Source organism: Choristoneura fumiferana, chromosome 8 (assembly GCF_025370935.1).
Source record: "Choristoneura fumiferana chromosome 8, NRCan_CFum_1, whole genome shotgun sequence".
Classification (NCBI taxonomy): Eukaryota; Metazoa; Arthropoda; class Insecta; order Lepidoptera; family Tortricidae; genus Choristoneura; species Choristoneura fumiferana.
The window spans coordinates 14,400,891-14,423,822 of NC_133479.1; the positions used below are offsets into that span (position 1 = coordinate 14,400,891).

General features: G+C 39.9%; 2 protein-coding genes across 6 annotated transcripts; both read left to right on the plus strand.

Annotated features, from left to right (window-relative positions):
* The first annotated feature begins 855 nt into the window (after positions 1 to 855).
* Positions 856 to 11,172, plus strand: Sf3b3 (splicing factor 3b subunit 3). Of its 2 annotated transcripts, XM_074091369.1 has the most exons (15): positions 856 to 1,028; positions 1,276 to 1,521; positions 2,218 to 2,583; positions 2,806 to 3,280; positions 3,506 to 3,663; positions 4,418 to 4,594; positions 5,137 to 5,444; positions 5,751 to 5,906; positions 6,106 to 6,290; positions 6,485 to 6,651; positions 6,953 to 7,157; positions 7,340 to 7,479; positions 8,583 to 9,260; positions 9,445 to 9,719; positions 10,970 to 11,172. In XM_074091369.1, exons 2-15 carry the CDS (start codon positions 1,296 to 1,298, stop codon positions 11,108 to 11,110), a joined length of 3,657 nt encoding a protein of 1,218 aa, XP_073947470.1. In that variant the 5' UTR covers positions 856 to 1,028; positions 1,276 to 1,295; the 3' UTR covers positions 11,111 to 11,172. The 2 variants fall into 2 exon arrangements, with proteins under 2 accessions (XP_073947470.1, XP_073947471.1); XM_074091370.1 differs by lacking the exons at positions 5,751 to 5,906; positions 6,106 to 6,290; positions 6,485 to 6,651; ... (3 more) ...; positions 9,445 to 9,719; positions 10,970 to 11,172 and adding an exon at positions 4,973 to 5,021 and having other exon boundaries at positions 5,137 to 5,227.
* Positions 11,173 to 12,528: 1,356 nt separating this feature from the next.
* LOC141430596 (uncharacterized) lies at positions 12,529 to 22,913 on the plus strand. 4 transcript variants are annotated; one of them, XM_074091378.1, is made up of 5 exons: positions 12,529 to 12,629; positions 19,836 to 20,241; positions 20,576 to 20,738; positions 21,050 to 21,204; positions 21,280 to 22,913. In XM_074091378.1, the coding sequence occupies exons 1-5, from the start codon at positions 12,578 to 12,580 to the stop codon at positions 22,895 to 22,897; spliced, it is 2,394 nt and encodes a 797-aa protein (XP_073947479.1). In that variant the 5' UTR covers positions 12,529 to 12,577; the 3' UTR covers positions 22,898 to 22,913. The 4 variants fall into 4 exon arrangements, with proteins under 4 accessions (XP_073947479.1, XP_073947481.1, XP_073947478.1 ...); XM_074091380.1 differs by lacking the exon at positions 12,529 to 12,629 and adding an exon at positions 12,688 to 12,708; XM_074091377.1 differs by lacking the exon at positions 12,529 to 12,629 and adding an exon at positions 12,727 to 13,207.
* Positions 22,914 to 22,932: the final 19 nt, after the last annotated feature.

The window sequence follows — 22,932 nt, forward strand, 5'->3', positions numbered from 1 at the left end:
AATGAGCTTAAAGCCAGAGCGGCGCTCGGTCGCCCAGGTACTATAACATAATAACTCGCGACGTCCTCAAGGCACAACGATGGTGTTCCGTCGAATCGATCGTGTGTATCGTATTCGTATCTCCTTCACATCAGCAGGGCTACTACGAAACTCGAAGTTCGTGTCGTGCGGTCCCTCTGACACTTATACTATTTAATACGAGAGCTAGAGGGACGGTACGATACGAACTTCGAGTTTCGAGTTTCATAGTAGCCCTGCAGACATCTTATCGCTAGTAAAAGTTAGTGGCATTAGTTGGGTTTTAGACGCATCAAAATATGAATCAGTAACGTTCCTTTGTATTTTCTTTCACCGAAAAGCTCATAATAAATTTAAAACGTTAATTCACATAAAATTAGGCTACTTTCAGACTTCAGATGGCAAGCGCTTAACGCGCGTTTTGATAACGCGAGTTTACAACTACATGGTTGAGAGATCAGATCATAATAATAAGTCAATAGGCCGGATTTGGTCTTAATAGAATTAACTTAACAAAAGTTAGTTTTAGCTAGCATATGCTAGCATTATGAAGAAAAATACAATCTGCTCAAAAAACTATTCTCCATATCTCCATTCAATCACAGAACACAATATTTCACGATGTGCTGCCATCTAGTAATGAGATAGGTAAACTGTATTCGTTCTTAGCTTTAGTGCCATCTTGTGTATAATAGCAGTACCAGAATGATGAAAAACTAGACTACTAACTGTAAGAGTATTTCTACTCGCCACAAGATGGGGCTGCTTAACAAACTTTATAAATTTTTGATTACATGGCAACACACTTGGTATAAAAGTCTCCGCCATGATGGAAAATGCTTCTATTTGATTGGTCAGCGGTCGTGTCAGTTCATTCATAGTTCCCGAGCTAGAATCGATGGCGCATTATTCGGCCGCCATTTTGCGGTCGTGTGCTTGTAGAGGAGGCACCAACGACTTTGAAATATACATCAAGCCGCATTGCGGCAATCATTTGCAGATTTATTCAGGTAAACGCTTAATATCTATTATTTTCATTTTGATTTAGGTTTGTGATGAATATTTGCACTTGGTATCTCCGCGATTGATTAATATCTTTCGTGGTCGTTAAGGGTGCAATATCAAACTATGCTCACCCATTCGAAAACATAAGTTTACCTTCGTTTTCGTCAGTTACGAGCTCAACATTGTATCTTAACATAATACGTGAAGACGATCTCTCGATTACACGTGTTAAATTTACCCTTATTGTTTCAGGCTGAGGTCAATGATTCAAAATGTATTTGTATAATTTGACTCTACAAGGCTCTACAGCTATTACCCATGCGGTGCATGGGAACTTCTCGGGCACGAAGCAGCAGGAGATAGTGATTTCTCGTGGTAAAATCTTGGAGTTGCTGCGACCAGACCCGAACACCGGCAAAGTGCATACACTGCTGAAGATCGAAATTTTCGGCATTATCCGATCTATGATGTCATTTCGGCTTACTGGTGGCACAAAAGGTAAATGAACTTTGCAACCACGTGGGGCGTCCACTCGCCCTAAATTAGTACCTACCGAATTTAGATTCATTTCAATTCCTTTGCGGATCCTAGTATTCTCTGAACAATACTTTCTTTCTTACTATTTCTGGTGTGTATTGTATTTTTAGTTATTTTGCCATGCGGTTTAGGATGCCGTTTTTAGGTTAGGGTTCCGTACCCGAAGAACGGTATAAACGGATGGCCTGTTTTTAACCCCTGACGCAAAAAAGGGGTGTTATAAGTTTGACCGCTATGTGTCTGTCTGTCTGTCTGTAGCACCGTTGCGCTTAAACGGGTGGACCGATTTGAATGCTTTTTTTTTTTTTTTTTTAAATTTAAAATCAGGGCTTTTAGCAATGGTTCTTACACATGTTTCATCAAAATCGGTTCAGCCGTTTTTGAGATATTGATCTTTGAAGGAACAAAGTCGGGGGTTTTCCAAATTTTTGTTGGTTATTTCATTTGTGCTAAGAAACATGCATCGTCTTGCTCCATCTCTCTATAATACGAAAGATTGGGATAACTAGATGCATAGAGTATTTGCCATCGCGTCGCTCTTGGCAATCACAATGATTAGCTGGGATGTATGTAGTTTTGGCACATTTCTACCACTGCAAATTAGCTGGTCCCAATCATAAAAGTATAATCTTTTATTAATCTTTAAACTTGTTACAGATTATATTGTCATCGGCTCGGACTCTGGACGCATTGTGATCCTGGAGTATATCCCATCTAAAAATATCCTTGACAAAGTGCATCAAGAGACATTTGGAAAGTCTGGATGTCGCAGAATAGTGCCTGGACAGTACCTGGCCATTGACCCGAAAGGCAGAGCTGTTATGATAGGGGCTATAGAAAAACAGAAACTTGTGTACATTTTAAATAGAGATGCAGAAGCGAGATTGACCATCTCCTCTCCACTGGAAGCGCACAAGTCTAACACATTGGTGTATCATATGGTGGGAGTGGATGTAGGTTTTGAAAACCCAATGTTTGCTTGCCTTGAAATAGATTATGAAGAGGCAGACTCAGACCCTACAGGTAATTGTTGACAATTTATTTGTTATCTGTGCCAACATGGCATAAATATACTATTTCAAATCCACCCCTTATTCAATTATGAACATAAATAAAATGATTATTTTTTTGGTTGAGGTTTCATAATGGCTGTGATGTTAAATATTCCATTTATGATTATCTAACCAGTTTTTTTCCTACACTTGTTTATATTATGTGTTACTTTAATTGAAACATTTTCTACAGGTGAAGCTGCTCAGAAGACTCAACAGACTTTGACTTTCTACGAATTGGATTTGGGTCTTAACCATGTTGTGAGAAAATATTCAGAACCACTTGAAGAACATGCTAACTTTCTGATCACTGTGCCAGGAGGAAATGATGGCCCATCAGGTGTCCTGATTTGTTCAGAGAACTATTTGACATACAAAAATTTGGGAGATCAGCATGACATCAGATGTCCCATCCCACGCCGTCGTAATGACTTAGATGACCCCGAGAGAGGCATGATCTTTGTATGCTCTGCTACACACAAAACCAAGTCCATGTTTTTCTTTTTGGCTCAAACTGAACAAGGAGATATCTTCAAAATAACAATAGAAACTGATGATGATATGGTTACAGAGATTAAATTGAAGTACTTTGACACAGTGCCAGTAGCCACTGCCATGTGTGTTCTAAAGACTGGATTTCTCTTTGTCGCCTGTGAATTTGGCAACCAGTAAGTATAGATACTAATATTAATGCATGTGAGCTGTGAGATTGAATTATTTCACCCTCACTGTAACTAAAACATGCTATATTAATACTCCCAGAACCAAGGTCCTACCTTTTTATGTGGGGTATGTGCACACTGATGTGGGATTTACATTTGAATTGCATTAAAAATCATTGTGTGAAAATTGTTAATTATGTTTGTTTTTTTTAAGTCTATTTTTGTTTACAGCTACCTGTATCAAATTGCACACTTGGGGGATGAAGACGATGAGCCAGAATTTAGCTCAGCCATGCCTTTAGAAGAAGGAGACACATTTTTTTTCGCGCCAAGACCTCTCAGGAACTTAGTGTTGGTTGATGAATTGGACTCCTTGTCTCCTATATTAGGTAAGAATGCTTGATAATTCTTTTTCTGTATGACTAGCTTTACCCCACAGCTAAGTCTGCATAACAAATGCCTTCAGGAGAAAAGTTTACAATCTTGTCTAGTGCAATAAAGGGATATAACATTTTTAAAGCATAGTTAGTGATGTGCCAACTCGGGAAAAACAAAACTCGATTTAACTCTAGTCACATAGCTCGGGTTGAACTTGATTTAGGTAACTCTAGTTAACTGGATGAAACAGAGATTTTGAGTTTTTACCAATTTATTCCCTCACATTTGCACTAATAGTTTTAAAAAAATGGAGCAGACAAACAAATGACATTTTTGTTTCAAGTCCTTCATTTTTTATATTATTTATGCAGTCTCAAATAATCAGCAAACTTCATGTTGGTTTCATTTGGCTTTCAAACTCGAGTTGGAGAGAATTCAACTCGAGTTGATTTGAGTTAAGCCCAACTATTTTACTCAAGTCGACCATCACTAAGCATAGTGTTTGTTTGGACAACTCCATCTGATAGCAGACAAAGTTCACAAGAAGTTGTATATTATTTCAAAGTCAGGTCATTCAATATTCTTCAACAGCAACCACTATTCTTGTTTAAAATTGAAATATTAGCCACAGAAACCATTTGTCTGTATGCCAAATTCATCTAAATCTGATCAGCCAACAATCTAACATCCTAATACATATCTTCACAAACTCAGTATTAGTATAGTAGGTTTGGTGATGTATATTAATAAGATTATTTTTTATAGCTTGCCATGTGGCCGATTTAGCTGGCGAAGATACTCCTCAAGTCTACTTGGCGTGCGGGCGTGGTCCGAGATCGTCTCTCAGAGCGTTAAGACATGGTTTGGAAGTGGCGGAAATGGCTGTTTCTGAACTGCCCGGTTCTCCAAATGCTGTATGGACCGTTCGACGCCACAAAGATGGTAAGTGCTTTGACATTTCTAGGGTTTTTTTTTTTCATAACTATATGAATTTGACATTTCTTGAACATTTTTGCCAAACAACCTTTTGAAATATTCTTTTTGTGGATAAAATTTTATTGTTGACCATACCTACTTGCATTGTGAAACTTGCGAAATTTGAAACAAATAAACAAATATGAGGTGAAAATAAAAGCTTACAAAAAAATCTGGAAAGATACTTTAGTTGTCAAGGAGCTTGATGATTAAACATTTTGGTCCGTGTTACTGATATACTGTGACGCTACCAACACCACTTATGAATGCTCCTTTTTATCAACAAAGTACTAATAAAACCCTGGTTGTTTGTCATACATAAACACCAGTGGTTTTTCTTTTCAGAATCTCCTTACGGGCGATGAACATTGAGATGGTCTCTGCAGGCGCAAAGGTAGGCATCGGAATCTCCATAGTCTTCAATGCAGGCTGCCGTCACTCGAAGATTAGACAATTAGGCAGCTGAATTTCAGTCTCAATCTTATCACCGGTTTTTCTCTTGGTTGCAGAGGAATATGATTCATACATCATTGTGTCGTTCGTTAATGCCACTCTTGTGCTGTCTATCGGCGAGACTGTGGAGGAAGTGACTGACTCTGGCTTTCTCGGCACGACGCCGACGCTGAGTTGCCACGCGCTCGGTAACGACGCGCTTGTACAAGTTTATCCCGACGGTATCAGACACATCCGCGCAGACAAGCGTGTCAACGAATGGAAGGCTCCCGGCAAGAAAACCATTGTCAAGTGCGCGGTCAATCAGAGACAAGTGGTTATCGCTCTCACTGGCGGTGAACTTGTCTATTTTGAGATGGATCCGGTAAGTAACTAAAGTCATTCTCGATGCTATGAATTCCGTTAGTACCCGACGTGTTCGCGAGGCCGTGCCTTCGGGTGTAGCCGAGTGAGGGTGGTGCGTAGCTGCCGCATGCAGTGACAAGCCCACAACGTCGCAGAGCAGGCCGGCCCCCGTCAGGGAGGCTGGCACTCGGCATATTCCATAGCCAAGCTGGAGCCGCTCAGGCCGTGAAGGCGGCAAAACCATGCCGTGGACAAACTTTCAATAATAAATATTATTTAATTGAAGCTACTAAGAATTCTGTCTAATTCTTTCACTTTATTTCAGACTGGCCAATTGAATGAATATACCGAGAGGAAAAAACTGTCTTCTGACGTATCTTGTATGGCGCTTGGCTCTGTGGCCACAGGAGAACAAAGAGCTTGGTTCTTGGCTGTGGGACTGAACGATAATACCGTCAGAATAATATCCCTGGATCCATCGGTAATTTTTTCGTTTATCTTTTGTGTATGGGTATTTATTAGCAGCAAAAAAAAAATCAAATGATGATTCCAGGACACCACTGATTTCTTGTGATTACAACAACCTAAAATGCGTTATTCAATCTTTTCTGATAATTTTTTCCATGATTAACATTACCTTAGCTCAAAACTAGTTTCTAACAAACTGTTTTTGTCTACAGGATTGTCTGGCGCCACGGTCCATGCAAGCACTGCCGGCGGGTGCTGAGTCTCTCTGTATAGTGGAACAACCTTTTGAATCTGGAGCTAAGTCTGCCCTTCATCTGAACATCGGCCTCAGCAATGGTGTTTTACTAAGAACCACATTGGATTCTGTCAGTGGAGACTTGGCTGATACCAGGACAAGGTAAACATCACTTGTTTGATCAACAATTGGGAATTTGCAGAAAAATGTATACCTTCTATGATGTAAACAATTTCGCTCCGTGTTTCATCTGAAAAACTTTGACGAGTACTTAACCAGATCTGAGAAAACATTAAACAATGTAACTGGCCATTGTTCCAAAGCCCTGTTTCATATTGTATAATTCTTTGTGACAGATATCTGGGTTCGAGGCCAGTAAAGCTGTTCAAAGTAAGAGTGCAAGCAGCGGAAGCCGTGCTCGCCGTGTCTTCAAGAACATGGCTCGGATACCACTACCAGAACAGATTCCACCTGACTCCCCTCTCCTACGAATGCCTAGAGTATGCTGCGGGATTCAGCTCAGGTATAGTATTTTGCTAAATATATTTAATAATTTCCACGACGTGTTTGCGCGGCCGTGCCTTCGGGCGTGGCCGAGCGAGGGTGGTGCGTAGCTGCCGCATGCAGTGACAAGCCCACAACGTCGCAGAGCAGGCCGGCCCCCGTTAGGGAGGTTGGCACTCGGCATATTCCATAGCCAAGCTGGAGTCGCTCAGGCCGTGAAGGCGGCAAAACCATGCCGTGGACAAACTTACCAAATTAACTAAAATGACTTGCTTTTTAGCTAGCATTTTATCATTATCACAGACCTATTTTTGTTTTAGAACAATGTGCCGAGGGTATTGTGGCGATCTCATCAAATACTTTAAGAATTTTGGCACTGGAGAAGTTAGGCGCAGTATTCAATCAGACTTACTTACCCTTGGAGTACACGCCGCGGAAGTTCGTTATCAACAATGATACTAATCACATCATCATACTAGAAACTGATCATAATTCTTACACTGAAGAGATGAAGAAACAGAGAAGGTAACTTTTTCTTGCTCACTACTACCCTGTACACACCAATTTGCAATTTGAATGATGACAACTAACACACAAACCTGAATTCAATGTGGATATCCCTGCAGTACTGACATCCTTATAAAAATATTTCGTGTCAAAACTACTTTTTAAGTTTTCTTGAAAAATATATATTTTTTTTTTTACAGGGTTCAAATGGCACAAGAAATGCGTGAAGCGGCAGCTGGCGGTGGGCCGGAGGAACAACAACTTGCCAATGAGATGGCGGACGCTTTCCTGTCAGACGTATTACCAGAAAACGTCTTCGCGTCCCCAAAAGCAGGAGCAGGTAAATTTTTAAAGATTCTGTTTTTTTGCCACATTCTCTGGGCAAGAGCAGAAGATGTCTTCGAGCACGCTGTCTCTAATCGGATGTGGCTATATTAATCTCGGCGTTAATCCCAGATGATCTTAACATAAGTCATTTGATTCAAGCCAGGGGAACATTTTTTTTATCACAAGAGTACTTATTTTGTTTGTTACTAAAAGTGATTCTTGCTCAGTGTGCTACTTTAAATTAGCATAGTGAAGCAAGTATTGATCGTGTTCTCAGTATTTATTGGTAGTTATGATATGTTATCAATTGATATAGGTTGATTCACAAAAGCTGGCACGAATGTAAGACAAGAGTAATGTTGAAAATACAAACTGAAATAAAGATGCACAGAAAAATATTATTTTTCTGTTAATTTAGGTTTTACGGGATGACCGTAACAGTAAAAATTTGGAATTGAAATAAAAAATACAAAAACATTCCAAAAAAAACAATCTTAAGAGTAATGATTGTTTGTCACTGTATAAGTACCATTCTCATACAGGGGCCTATTAATATTTTGTAAAAAAAATACATAATACTTCATTATTCCACAATAAAAAATATTAGCTGTAAGCAGGTAAAATATATGGTAGAAAGGGTAGATTTGATGGTTCACTATGAAGTTTTTATTTAAAAAAAAAATTTTTTTTTTAGTTAGATTTACCAATTGTAATCAAGGTGTTTATAAAAGAATAGGTACTAAGTTTACAATACAATACAATAACTCTTTATTGCACACCAACACAGTATTTAATTTTGGCTGCATATTTTACTGATATGACAGACATGTTTTCTATTAATTTCAGTAGAAATAGTACCAAGTAGGTTCTTTTTTCTGGTGCCGAACGTTCGGCATTTAAACCGAATTCCGGCCAATGCCGAAGTTCGGCTGAAGCTGCCGAGATTCGGTTAAACCGAATGTAAAACAAATTTTGGCCCATCCCTACTAAAAAGCCTACATACATTTTCATTTATTCATGCCAGCTCTTATGAAACGTCCTTTATGAATGAATACTGGGAATAGTGGGAATACACCAATGATTGAGCAAATATTTGACTGGTTGACGTTTGTGCAGGCATGTGGGCGTCCCAGATCCGCGTGGTAGACATGGGGTCGGGCGGCGGCGCGCCGGGCACGGTGGCGCGGCTGCCGCTGGAGCAGAACGAGGCCGCCGTGTCGCTGTGCGTGGTCCGCTGGGCCGCGCACCACGAGCACGCGCAGCCTCATCTAGTGGTGGGCGTGGCCAAGGACCTCGTGCTGTCGCCGCGCGCCTGCAGCGAGGGTAGCCTCCACGTCTACAAGATATACGGCACCAGCGGCAAACTAGAACTGGTCCACAAGACCCCTATCGACGAGTACCCCGGCGCCTTGGCCGCCTTCAACGGGAAACTGCTCGTTGGCGTCGGCCGCATGCTCAGAATGTATGACATCGGCAGAAGAAAACTCCTCCGCAAGTGCGAGAATAGACATATCCCCAATCTCATAGCAGACATCAAGACCATCGGCCAGAGGATCTTCGTCTGCGATGTCCAGGAATCTGTGTTCTGTGTGAAATACAAAAAGAGGGAGAACCAGTTGATCATCTTTGCGGACGACACCAACCCGAGATGGATAACTAACAGCTGCTTGTTGGATTACGACACGATAGCAATGTCTGACAAATTCGGCAATATCGCTGTTGTGAGACTGCCGCAGTCTGTATCTGATGATGTTGATGAAGACCCTACTGGGAACAAAGCCTTATGGGACCGAGGTAAGCCACTGAACTTTAATGAACCACTGGCATAATAATTCACAATTGTAAATGATGATATTAAATTTCACATGCTAGACTAATGAACTTAAATGATTCTACCTAAAACTATTCTGAGCATCTTATTCCAACACATCACCCATTTGCAATTGCAAGGCAATTTTTCATAACTGATCTTTTGCAGGTCTCCTTAACGGCGCGTCACAAAAGGGAGAGATCGTAGTGAATTTTCACGTGGGTGAAACAGTCACGTCTCTCCAGCGAGCGACACTCATTCCTGGCGGTTCCGAGGCGCTACTGTACGCGACAGTCTCGGGCACGCTGGGCGCGCTGCTGCCGTTCACGTCGCGGGAAGATCACGACTTCTTCCAACATCTCGAGATGCACATGCGGAGCGAGAATTCGCCCCTCTGCGGACGTGACCACCTTTCCTTCCGGAGTTATTATTACCCAGTCAAGGTATGTTCACATTTTGGTAATTACGAGGACACAGATATAGTCGTCATCGCGACCTATATATGTCCCACTGCAAGGCACAGGCATCCTTTCAAAATCAGAAGGGGGCGTTCAAGTAATTCGTAACGCAATTTTTGAAGAATTTTATACATATTATAATATAGAATACAATAAGGTTCAATTTCCAAGTCATTGCATGTGCTCTACCTTTTTACCCGACTGCGAAGGAGGGTTATGTGTTTGACGCGTATGTATGTATGTTTATTTTGATAAATGATACGTCATTGGATTCGTCTTAATGACGCGAGTGACACCTGGGTACATGAAATCCTTAAAAAATAAAAACTGCGGATTTTTGGCGCCGAATTGTAAGTTTTCAAAAAATGTTTTTTATTTAAACCTATCGAGTGGGGTATTTTTTTTTTTGTTCGACTGGATGGCAAACGAGCAAGTTCCTGATGGTAAGAGATCAGCACCGCCCATAGACACCTGGGGTATGCCTTGCCAACCTAGAGGCATATCAAATGAAAGCTAATAATTAGCCCGTTCTAAATATATATGGCTTATAATAGTTTTAATATACCAATTTCACAGAAAAGTGTGAAATAAAACAATTCATTAAAAAAATCAAAAAACTACTGCCTTAAAAATACTAAAAAGAAGAAAACAAGTCTAGTCGGCTAGAACTTTGTTAAGTAGCTAACTTCAAGTTCAACAGTCGGGGACCCATTTAAATTGTAATGCTCAAAAATTCTTACCTAATAGGTCCCGACTGTTAGCTACTTAACAAAGTTCTAGCCTACTCGACTTGTTTTCTTCTTTTTATTTAGTATTTTTAAGGCGACTGCGGTTTTAAAAACTTTAAGGGTTAAAAAAAGGTGCCAGTATCTATCAAATAGGATATGGAAACCTGATAGTCTAATAATAAGTCCTGTTTAATGCCTCTGTAATGCTACTCGTGCTGTTGGGTAGGATTTTGCTGTAGTTAGTAAATCCACGGTTAGTCAACAGTTTCCCGTCTGTCGCGGGTACCTGTGTTACACCGTGGGTAGAGCAAGGTCTGCGCGAGGCGTCGCGAAGGCCCGTCGTTATGGCGGCGTCGCGGGGCGCGCGCCGACCGCACTCCTGAGAGTCGGGGCCGCCGCTATCGGTGTCCCCGTAGTACATGGAATGAACATACTCCTCTTTAATACTAGATATGTATTCGTATCTTGCATTCAATGTCAATATTAATTTCCTATTCCTCGTTTCAGAATGTGATAGACGGCGATCTCTGCGAGCAATTCAACTCTCTGGAGCCTGCGAAACAAAAGGCCATCGCAGGCGATCTAGAGCGAACGCCCGCTGAAGTCTCCAAGAAACTAGAAGATATTAGGACAAGATACGCGTTTTAAGTTAGTTTTAATTTTTGTGATCCAATTACATTTGGTTATAAGAAATAAATAAGTTAAGAATATTTTGCTGTTTTAACTGTGGCTGTAACTCCCGTGCATTCATCCAGGCATCTCGATTGTCGATATGTTTTTTTTTTTTACTTATCTGGGTATGGCTACGGAGCAGCTACCGAATTCTATGGATATAACTAAAACCATGGACCTTGATACAAAGATTGCCATTATACATCTGTACAGTAGAGGAAACTGAATCACGTACAGTCAAGGGCAAAGATATCGACACTGCCAAAGTTACAAAAATATGTATACACGACTTTATGCACTTAACATTAAGACCGTGTATACATATTTTTGCAACTTTGGCCGTGTCGATATCTTTGCCCTTGACTGTACCAGGATGGACCTTTGTGCTACTAATGTCATGTTGACATCCCATACATCACTAAGAAATCGTAGCAAAAATTTATTATGAAAAGGCGTACTAGGGCCTTAAGCGTCTGCGACCTTTTGAGACTTCTTTTCAATATTTTTTTCTTTTTCAACTGTGTACTTATTGTTGAAGGTCCAAATAATAAAATTATATGGGTGAAAGATGGACATGGGACTCTCAAGGAATGTAAGAATCCATCTCAACTGCATCAATAAGCCACAGGGGTTGAACATAACCTATAGTTCAGCAATCACGTTACCTGGGTTTTCTTTATTGCGGGGGGCTTCGCCTATCCAAGTATCAAATATTCATTTTTTTTCGTAGGATTGTTTGTTTTTTACATGCCAGAGTCCCCCTCTGACCCGCAACCGCCTGTTTGTACAGTCAGCATCAAATATATCGTAGCAGCTACGATATATCTGATGCTGACTGTACCGCTTTACCCCTCTATCTGAACCTAACCTATCCAAGTCGCTTCTGCCTAGTCTCGTCTTGCTCGGTCGCTTCGCTCGCTCACCGCCACATAATTTAGCATTTATTCATTTTAAAGAAATAAAGAAAAGAAAAAATATTTATTCGTGACAAACATGAGAACAATGGATAAAAGAAAAAAAATAAAATAAGTTATGCATGTCACGAAATTATTATATATATTTTATTATATATCATGACTGATATGCCTACCCTAACAAATGCTTTGTCCCTTTCTAAAAAATACAAATGTCGAAGTGACAGATAAGGACAAACGAATTTTAGAGGCATTTTAACCAAAATAGGTTTGATTGTCGTTTATGAATAAGGGGGAAAGAATCGCTTGAATGCCCAATCGTATCGATGATTCTTTGTTCGTTCAAACTTAATAATTATTTAAGAATCTACCTACTTTCTTTCTGCGTCATTCTTATTGTTTGTCTTGAATGCTAATAAGCATGTGGTTGGATACCTACTCTACATATTACATTAATCTTACTTTCAACCAAGTGTCCTCAGAGACGTGGTGCGTTAAGTTACGGTTCTCACAAGACTGGCGAGTGAAAATGTTAAGTTATTCAAATACAAACAACAAATGGCCGCCATACAACGAGGCGGGTAATTAATCTCACCCCATAACAATTTTCGCGTCGTCTCGTGGCCTAAAATGCAAATGGGTGAAAACCACAAAGTCCTGGTGAGCACGTGAAACATAACGTCACCATGGCTACTAGTATCGACCGGCGGCTTTTCAGAGGCTTTTCTCTGAAACGCTCGCAGTCGCGTGACGGCCGCTGAAACGGTTTAACGAAGATCTAGATAAGACGTATTGTACGACCCGTAATTTCGTTGTAATTATGTGGCGCCCGTAATAAGCCGAGTCGGCTTGCAGTCAGTACTGTTAATAGCAGTCGGGACGGGATGGAAGGCCGAGTGTCCCGCAGCAGCCGCGACCGGGCAGGCGGGCGGCGCGTGGCGAGAAGCGAACCGCGACGCCGGCGCGCGCGCGTCCATTTTTAAACATCACTCCGGAGCACTCATTAGCCGGTGCACCGTAACTGCGGTTGTAGGGAGCGCAACGTGTGTGCAATACAGCATTAGAAAGTGTAATGTATAGTGGAGTGCGATGCTGAGCGTGCAGGCGAGCAAGGGGTCGCTCGTGCAACAGAAGCAGCAGCAGTGGGCTCGGGAGAGAGGTGCGTAGCGTCCGGCCCGGCCGTAGTCGCGGCCCGCAGCCGCGCGGTGCATCACGCTACGATTTTGCAACAAATTCACGGTTATGGTTACGAGTTTTTATGTCTATCGCGTCTCGGTGATAAATCTGCTACTATCTGCTAGACACGCGTACAATAAATTAGAGCGGATTTTGAAATCTAACGGCGTTAGTCGGTATGTACCTACGAGATTAATTTAATAACATCTATTTAGCTGAAATACCTACTTGGTTTTCATGTATTTAATTTCCATTATAGATATGATAATCTAATGTTACATTCGTATTGCTCTCTAGTATTTCTTTTGGCAATTCGATTCATAATTAATAACTTCGATGATTCCATCAACACAAAAACTTGATTGTACTGCACTGCACTTGATATAGGTACGTCCCACTGCTGGGAAAAGCCCTCCTCACCTGTGTTCACTGATTTTTTACTCATACTGCTTTTTAATCATCATCATCATCTCCACCGTAGGACGTCCATTGTTGGTCATAGGCCTCCTTCCCTTGCCTAAAGGCAAGCATCTTAGCTTTTTAATACCCTATTTATATTAGTGGCAGACTACTAGCCAACTATAGATTCACGGTAGACACCTGCTTTTGCGAAGTTCCCAATCCGCACTGGGCCCGCGTGGGAACTATGGCCCAAGCCCTCTTGTTCTGAGAGGAGGCCTGTGCCCAGCAGTGGGACGTATATAGGCTGGGATGATGATGATGACCTGCTTTTGGGCCCTACCTACTCGTATCAGTCAAGTAGAGTAGGTACTAGGTAGTGATTCGCAACGTGAATTTTACATCGTTTTTTTGGTAAATAAGTAAGCAAACTAAGTTATTAAGAAAATTAATAGTAACAATGTTTTTGTATGACTAATGTTCTCTTTGACCGAATAAGTAGGCACCTAAACTGTAACACACTTGTGTCAATAGGTACTCTAGCATCATGATGTCAATTGAAGGAACGTTTTTATCCTCAGATACAAAAAACAATGTACTACAATAGTAAAATAAGACTTAAAGGTTTTGCCTTAATTTATTTGGTTCCACCATCTATAATTTCATAGACGGCAATCGCGTACCTCAAGTACAGTTATTTCAATTAAATTAAAACTAAGTATTCTAGTGGGTAAAGTCATTATAGTCGTCAAAAAATATATATAACCCTCCTTCTTCGCAGTCGGGTAATAAGAGGTCTTACCACGGTTTTTTTTTAAATACCTACTTACTGTGCTGATAGGACAAATTTTTAACTGTAACATTATACATAAATACACTTGATATACAAAAGTGGACCGGCGTCCGGTCTGATGAGTATTTGGTACCGACCGACCCAACTCTACTGCATCCTCTATGTCGTGCGATGACTTGCATGGCCCGCGGCCCGCATATCCAAACGAAGAAGCGCTTCATGTTTTCCTTGTTAGCTACCGACTTACGATCATAATCGTACCTATGCCAGATGTGGGCAAGTAGGTTAGAGACTGTGTAAGGCTTAGTTATTCAAAACATCACATTGTCTTTACTTTATACCTAACCTAGGTTGCGCAGTCATTTTGAAAGTGTGCTTAGGAAAAAATATTACGAAACTGACAAAATAGAAACGGCAATGAAATTCAATATTTCATACGATCACGCCACGCACGTTTGCAAACGACTCGAATTAATTTTACGTACACAGCATAAACAAATTACATTGTGTGAAATTAGTACAAGGTCCACCCACTTGTGGAAATAGAAAGACCCTCAAATTGACAATCAATTCATCACAATCGATTTCCTAACAGGCGGATATGGACACAATACAAGGTGGGCTAAGCGTTTAACAGTATAGAATCGAACGTGACAATGCCAGGGCTGGGCAGTGGTAGGAGCAGCGACACGCACCCCTCGTGGTGAGCGTTTCAAGGCCATGGGTCAGCACATCAACTGACCAACGACCTCCGTCCTTTTAGTCTACCACGGCCATTGCGAGTAGGCATATTAAATATGTAGGTATACATTACTACAATAGAAAAACTGTACTGTAGGTACAAAGTTAAGCAATTTATTTTAAAATAGTTAAACAGTTTCAATCAATAGTTTAATTAGTTCGATCAATAACATTTTCTGACCGCTTTCAAAATAAACTGCACGAAATATCGTCATTGCAAACATAACGTTAGGTACTGTTATTTGACGTCGACTCGTGCGTCAATTAATCGATAGTGCGTATATAGGCCCCGTTAGTTTTAACTAAATTAGAGAAGTCGGTACCATGTTTATATTAATTCATAATTAGGCGTGCTAAAAGCAACAATTACCGCAGATCTTTTTTAAATAAGTCACTTACCAGCTCATTAAATTATGCAATTTCGCAACTTTAGTAGATGTTATCTAATGACATTGATGTATCCGTCCGTATAGATAGCTCAAACATCTCAGATTACACAAAGCGAAGGATGATTACCATTTCCGGGTACAATTAAATAAATTAAATTATTGTAGCGTTAAATAAAAGTAAAACAAGGCGCTCGTTAGCCGGTGTGCGCGAGAGCGTGACCGCGCAAACAAAATATGCCATTATTACTGGCCGGCTGCTGTTTTTCATTTATTTTCCGTTATTTTACTTTTTAAATCGCTCTCACAATGAGAGGCTATCATACTCATCGATGAAGAAAGGCAGCGCACCGTACGGTGGGAATCGAAACAACTAACACCAGACCACAGAATAAGTAGTGGCGCCAGACTTTTACACTACGTACGTCACCGGAATGGTGTTCACCAAGGTGTGTCGACAAGTTTACACGACATTCACATTCCATTCAATAATTATCTATAGAGTATCTTTTAACTATGCCAACGCCATCTACATTTGGGAAGTAGAAATACATTAACAAAGGCCAAAACCTAGCCAAAAATTACAATATCAAATTTTTAAATAAATTTTTGTATTGATATATATCATAAAAAAATCATTTGATATATATCGGATATATATATCCTCGAACAATGAACTTTATTGAAGCAAACTTATTTGCCGCAAATAATAAGATTTATAAACAAACAAATTTACTAAATTGGCCTATTTCAGCAGTCATTATGCTTGTACCCAAGCCAAAATACAGCCGCTGGGCCCGTCGGTAGGTCATTAACACCTCACTCACTATCGTGAACGTGCCCTAAATTGATTGAATGTAGAGCTTGGTAGGTAAGTACCAGAAAAAGTAATGTTGCCGAGGGCATTGTCTTGCTGCAATAATTTTACTGTTCCCAAATCATTGTTAATTTAGCGCTGAGAGGTTCCTGTTGAATAATACCCTGTCAAAATCGGGAATCGAATGCTACTTTCCCGTCATGTGGAATAGGGTGGAGCGAAGTTTTATTTTATTTTGAATGCTGAATAGTGCTAAAAAGTTGCAATCTGCTCAATGGTTTATGAGAAAAATAAAAATAATAATATTCAAACCTACTTTGAGCCCTCTACTACCATAAGATTGGAAAAAATCTGTTATGTTAAATTCCGTAAAATACTGTGTTTTTACCTAATATTATGTTGTCATCTTATTCAAAATATACCTTAGTTTAAGTAAAACGCCTTTGTAACGCACTAAATGTACCAAAATTATAAATTAAATAGACTGCCAAAACAACCAATACCACCAATTTTCATTTAAGTATGTTTAAATGTGACTTGTAACACGAAATTGTATGTATTGATACAATTTTTGATTGAAGCTCATGTCCTGTCACTTTTCAGCATAAAAAATATTTATTTATTTTTATGTGAAATTACGAATTTTTCATACAAGAATCAAAATCTTCCAGGTAAGGTAGAGGGCTAAAACTAGGGTTACCACCCGTACTCTAAAATAGAGTATTGTCCTCTTTTTCATGTAGGCGTACTTTATAATCTACGACACCAATAAAGTACGCTAAAATACTCTATTAACGTAAAACTTATTCTTACTGGCTCGTTACTGGTTATGAGTACTTATGAGACTAAATAAACTGGTATCCACTTTTAAGGAGAAATAATAAATACTCTTTTTTTATTCTGTGTACTTTATTTTTGTCCTTCTAAAATGAAAAAATACTTTATTCGCCCTAAAAAAAGGTGGCAACCCTAGCTAAAACATATGTCGAAAAAATAATATTAAAATATTTATGTAAGAAACTAGTCCGTATGTAAGTTTTTGATTAAACAACTTTTTTTTCCATACATAGACGCTCCACCCTAATGTGGAATAACCGTGGGAATCCTGCAGGGCTACTACGAAACTCGAAGTTCGTGTCGTGCGGTCCCTCTCGCTCTCGTATTAAATAGTATAAGTGTCAGAGGGACTGCACGACACGAACTTCGAGTTTCGTAGTAGCCTTGCTGTACCTACGAGTATACGTCCCACAGTAGGCGGGCCCACTCAAATTTGAAACTTCACATAAATCTGAAGTAAATGTAATTAATTTAATAATTGCCACGCCCCAACAGGGCATCATTTTTAGGGTCCCGGAGCCAAAATGGCAAATACGAAACCCTTATAGTTTCGCCATATCTGTCCGTCCGTCCGCGGCTTGGCTCAAAAAAACTCTTCGTACAATAAAAAAACTTAAAAAAAAAATTTTTTAGGGTACCTCTACCTCCCATAGACGTAAAGTGTGGGTGATTTTTTTTCCTCGTCCAACCCCGTAGTGTGGGGTATCATTGGATAGGTCTAAAATCTAAACCGGTGGGTGGAAAAATTTGAAAAAAATCAGGATGGTAGTAAGTAGTCAGTATATCAAACTTTGAAGGAAAACTATAAGTAACGGCTAAGTTTGCTTGAGAATTTAGTAGTTTTACTCTTAAATAGCAGCCTAAGGTATAAAATATACCTAAACTTGGAAGAGTCCGTATAAAATACAAAATCGTTAGAAAATTTTTACTAATTTTGTTCGTAATGGCTACGGAACCCTATTTTGGGCGTGTCTGACAGACTCTTGGCCGGTTTTTTATAATTGTTTGGAAAAGGTGTGGGAATAAATAAATACATACTGAAATCAAATGCCACTCCTCCAACACTTGTAAAACAAACTACTTTAGATTATTTACGATCAATGTGACAGTTCTCTTGTGCAAAAACGTGATTTTATTCTATTCATTACATAATAGGTACGTGTACCTACCTAACCTACCTACTGCGTACGCTACGCATATGAGCCTGTTTCCATTGATTAAAATTATTGCACGCAGCGCGAGGTCCACGAAGCATCGCGGCACGCTTGCATGCCCCAGCACTCTACTGGGGTAAATTACTGGTTACATGACATAATCGTAAATAAAGACATACCTACTGTCGAAACTAAATAATTAACGCCTAACAGTGAAATCTACACTATAATCAACGAGATCTAATTAAAAACTTGATACGTTGGACGTTTATACAGGTTTTCAGTTGTTGAATGTCACGCCATTGTGTGAATCGATCATGAATACCTGTATGTTAACTCTTTATTGCACATAAAAATAAAAATAAAAATGCAAATACACAGAAAAAAGATTTAAGTAACTACATGACTTAATTTAGGTATTTTACTGTTACATTGCACTTTATTTATCTCTTGTAAGAAAATTAAGTTCTAATTTTGATTTATTAACACATGGTCTGGTCAGTTTTATGAACTAGGTTTTTTATATTTAACAGTGAAGTACCTGGGCGACCGAGCTTGGCTCGGGCTACAACTCGATAGTAAGCGATTTCCCAGAGATAAGACCAAGCTAGATCGATTTGTCATCCCCGAAAACCCCTACATTCCAAATTTTATCGAATTCGTTGGAGCCGTTTCTGACATTCTGAGTATATATATATATATATATATATATATATATATATATATACAAATTAGGGTAGATTTACCGGCAACACCGCATTGTTATTGTTTTCTGATTAATTTAAACCCCTGTAATTTACCAAAACAGTGGGTTAATCATTATTAAATCAAAGCAGACTTCTTAATCTTTATTACGAATTTTATATTTACAGTCGGCTTACCATGCTAAGCATAAATTTACGTAAGTGTAAGTACTTACTTCTGTAATGAAAATACCTCACTTTTGAAAGCCGCTGCGTCGCTGTAGGTTTAATTGCTTGCATCGACGTCAATAAGTGCGTTGTGCGTTAACTGTAGCACGTGAAAGTCCAACAAATACCAACTCGTATAGAATAAAACAAATGTGCCAAAGAAACAGTATAGTTTTCAAAGTATTTTACTACATGTATGCATAATGAGAAGGCTTGAAGGTTTCGACATCCCCTTCAACCGATCGATTCAAGCGGATCATCCTTTTGAATAACTCTGGGCCCGTACCGTGCCGTACTAGGCGTGCAAGCATATATAAGGATGAATCGTGTTTCCTTTACAGGCAGACACTGAAAATTGTTTTTCTTCAATGAATATCGACAAAACTTAAAAAAACCCTTTGTGAATAAAACGTAGGGGAAAGTTTCAATAGATTTTTTACGAGGAGTATGGTTACGTAGGTACCTACTTGAAATAGTTGACTTTCGACTGCTGACATGGAAGGTAACTTTTCTATATTTCCTGTTTTAAAACATAACTTTCATATAATGATATCGTTTTTCTTTCTTTTTCAGAGGAAATGTCTCACCTTTATCTACCGTGGAGCACCGGAGAGCGTTACACGAACCGAGGGCAAGTGCGAAATCAGTTTGCGAGTACTTTGGAGCTCCATAAACAATCGTCCTATGAGTATCAGGAGTCCAGCCATCAGAGAAGTCCCAGCTTGCCCCCGATCCATCACATCGACCCTGAGAATAAGGCAGTTAGTAAAGATGACATTAAGAGAACAAAGGAAGTGTTAAACAGGAATATTCCGAGTGCGAAGAGATTCGCTTTCTACGATGAGGATGGTGAAGGCGATACGTCGGGCTACGGGAGCGAAACCGTCAATCATATGAACAGCAGGCCGCAGGGCAGGGGGCACGACAAAAGTGGTTGTAACCCTGTAGCAGCCTGGCAGCACGACGCTAAAGCAGACAGGTACGGAAACTATAAGCTCTAGGCGTAGACACAAAGGACAGGATGCGTAGATTATTGTGCAGTCAATAAGAAACATAGGATAAAACTGTGGGAAGAATGAAATGATACAATTAATTTATACTTCGTAACTATGTACTTAGTTTATGCATTAATTTGAAGTTAATTTGTGAATGATACTACTTAATCCATTCTATTTAACTTGCGCTGGCCAGTTTTTCAGTGTTGTAGCGTCTGATAAACTTATCCCATCGTCAACTTCAGTTCCTCCATCACGCTCCATGGCGTCTCTATATCCCCCAAGTTCACACTCAACAACTAAATCATTTCGTATTAGGAACCGACCTCCCAGTGGTGGCAGAAACGGCGCAGACGGTCCGTGGTCCGGTCGCAGCCCCCGGACCTCAACCGCGGAGGAGGGTCGGCCGCGCTGGGGCGACCGCGGCGTCGCCACAGGACGCCTTTGGGAACCCACGGCACCTAATGCACGGCTGCCGCAAGTCAGTGCAATAGAAAGACTCTTTATTGATTATGGAATTTATGGAACACCACATAGTAATTAAGCTAGTACAGAAAACAAAGGTACCATGAATCTTTGGTTTGAAGTACCTACCTGTTGAACCATTTGAATCGTGATGATTGGAGTTCGATGTTTCGAAGAATGCGTTTTCACACTAAATATCTTTTTATGTTTTATGTTCTCTCAAGCTTTTCAATTTATATACATTAAAATTAAATGGTTTTCTATTTTTATTAACATTTTTCTAAATGTTTCTGATAAATAATCTGACCTCATTATATTTTTATTCAGATGCAAAATCAAAAGAAAGGCACCCCATCATGGGTAGAGCGTGGTTTAAATATGATTGATAACACTGCAGAAGTTCTAGTCATTGACCAAAGAAGTTCGACTAATTCAGGATTCGACTGTGACAGGTCATCTTGTAATGGCAGCGATGAAGGAAGGTTAGTACGAGATATTAAGAGTACCTAAGCAAAAGTCGCCAGCGAGGATATTGATATCATTAACCTTTTTTTCAGAACATTTCTAAGAGGGCAAAATGTCCCATTAGAACCAGAAATAAAAGCTCAGCGTGAAAATAAACGAATCAAAGCGCTAGAGCTGCAATCAGCTATATTAAGTCAGTTAGAAGATAGAGAAAAACGCCGGCAAGAAGAAAGAGAAATGAAATTGAGAGAAGAAAGATTAGAAGAATTACGCATTCAGAGACAGCAAGAACAGGACAAAATGAGAGTAGAAGAAGAAAGACGAAGACACGAAGAAAAACAACTCCAAGAGCAACGTAAATTGGAGGCACTCAAGAAAGCCCTTGAGGATGCAGAAAGAAAAGCGAAACAAGAAAAAGAAAAGAGATTCATCTCTCATAAGCAAATGATCAATCAAAGCATTCCTCTTGAACCTAGGCCTAGACGTGATACCATAGAAACAAAACCAAAGATAGAAGAGAATACTATAAATGAAACAACACACCAAGTTACTGAAACAATCAGTCCAACAAAAACAGACAGAACGTATGATGTACATTCAGCAAAGAGCCAAAAACAGGACTGTGATTCGCATCAAACTAGTACAGGATTTAACTCGCCCCGCTCAGTCGGTCCAGGGAATTTGAATTTATTTATTCATAGTGTTCCACCCTTAGCTCTCGCGGATAACAGGTTTAATATTGTACCCATTGGTATAAATGGAAACGGCGAAATCGTCAGCGGCCAAGCAAATGGTATACAACTTGCTGTTCTGGTTCCGCAGAACCTGAACAACAACTTTTATAATGTCTCGATGAACACTATTGGTAACCTTAGTGAATCTCCAGAATCAAGTAAAATTTTAACACCTAAGAAATATCGTTCTCTGAGAACGAGGGATGTCGCTACCCAAACTGATGTGAGTATGTACAAATCCACAAAAGATCGGAATACTGAAACTGATGAAGTTGAAAGAAACTTTGACAAAGATTATTCCAACATTGATGAAAATGCGCCGCAAGAAAGGCCTCATAATTGTGTGAAAAAAGATCGGTCTTTCCGTTCAGACGATAGGTATAAGAAAGATTTAGAAAATCGTCCTAAGTGGGGAGTCAACCGGCCAGCTGCCCAATACAAAAAGCAAAGCGAAAAAGATCCGTTTTATAGCCAAAAGAGAAAAATGCGACAAAAATATCGTTCTCAAGCGAGACAATATCTATCACACTCCAGTGACGACAGTCGCTCCCCGAGCCCGCCGGCGCGCGCCGACAAAGGCGCGGGCGCGGAGCCTCCGAAGCCACGGAACTCCCTCAGCCAGTCCTACTGGAGGAGTAAAAGATCTAGCCTCGACCTTTCCAAAACAAACCCTCCACCCGAACCCGTTAGTACTATACTGAGTGAATATCTCGGGCACACCACGGAAACGAGCGATAGCAAAAAGTCTCCTAAAGCATCCCCTTCGAAAAGAATTACACTGTCGCAAAAGTTTATAAATGACAAATACGGAAACAGGAAAATGTGGTCCGACGACCAAACTGATAAGAATTCTAAATGTAACTCACTTGATGTCGAAAATAGAAAGAAAATTATAGATCAATTAAACATTGCCAAAAGAGATTACCTGGACCGAAATGACGATACGGATAATTTTGTCGCCAGACCAAAATACTGAAGAACAAAGACTTGAAACCTAACTTTAACCTATTA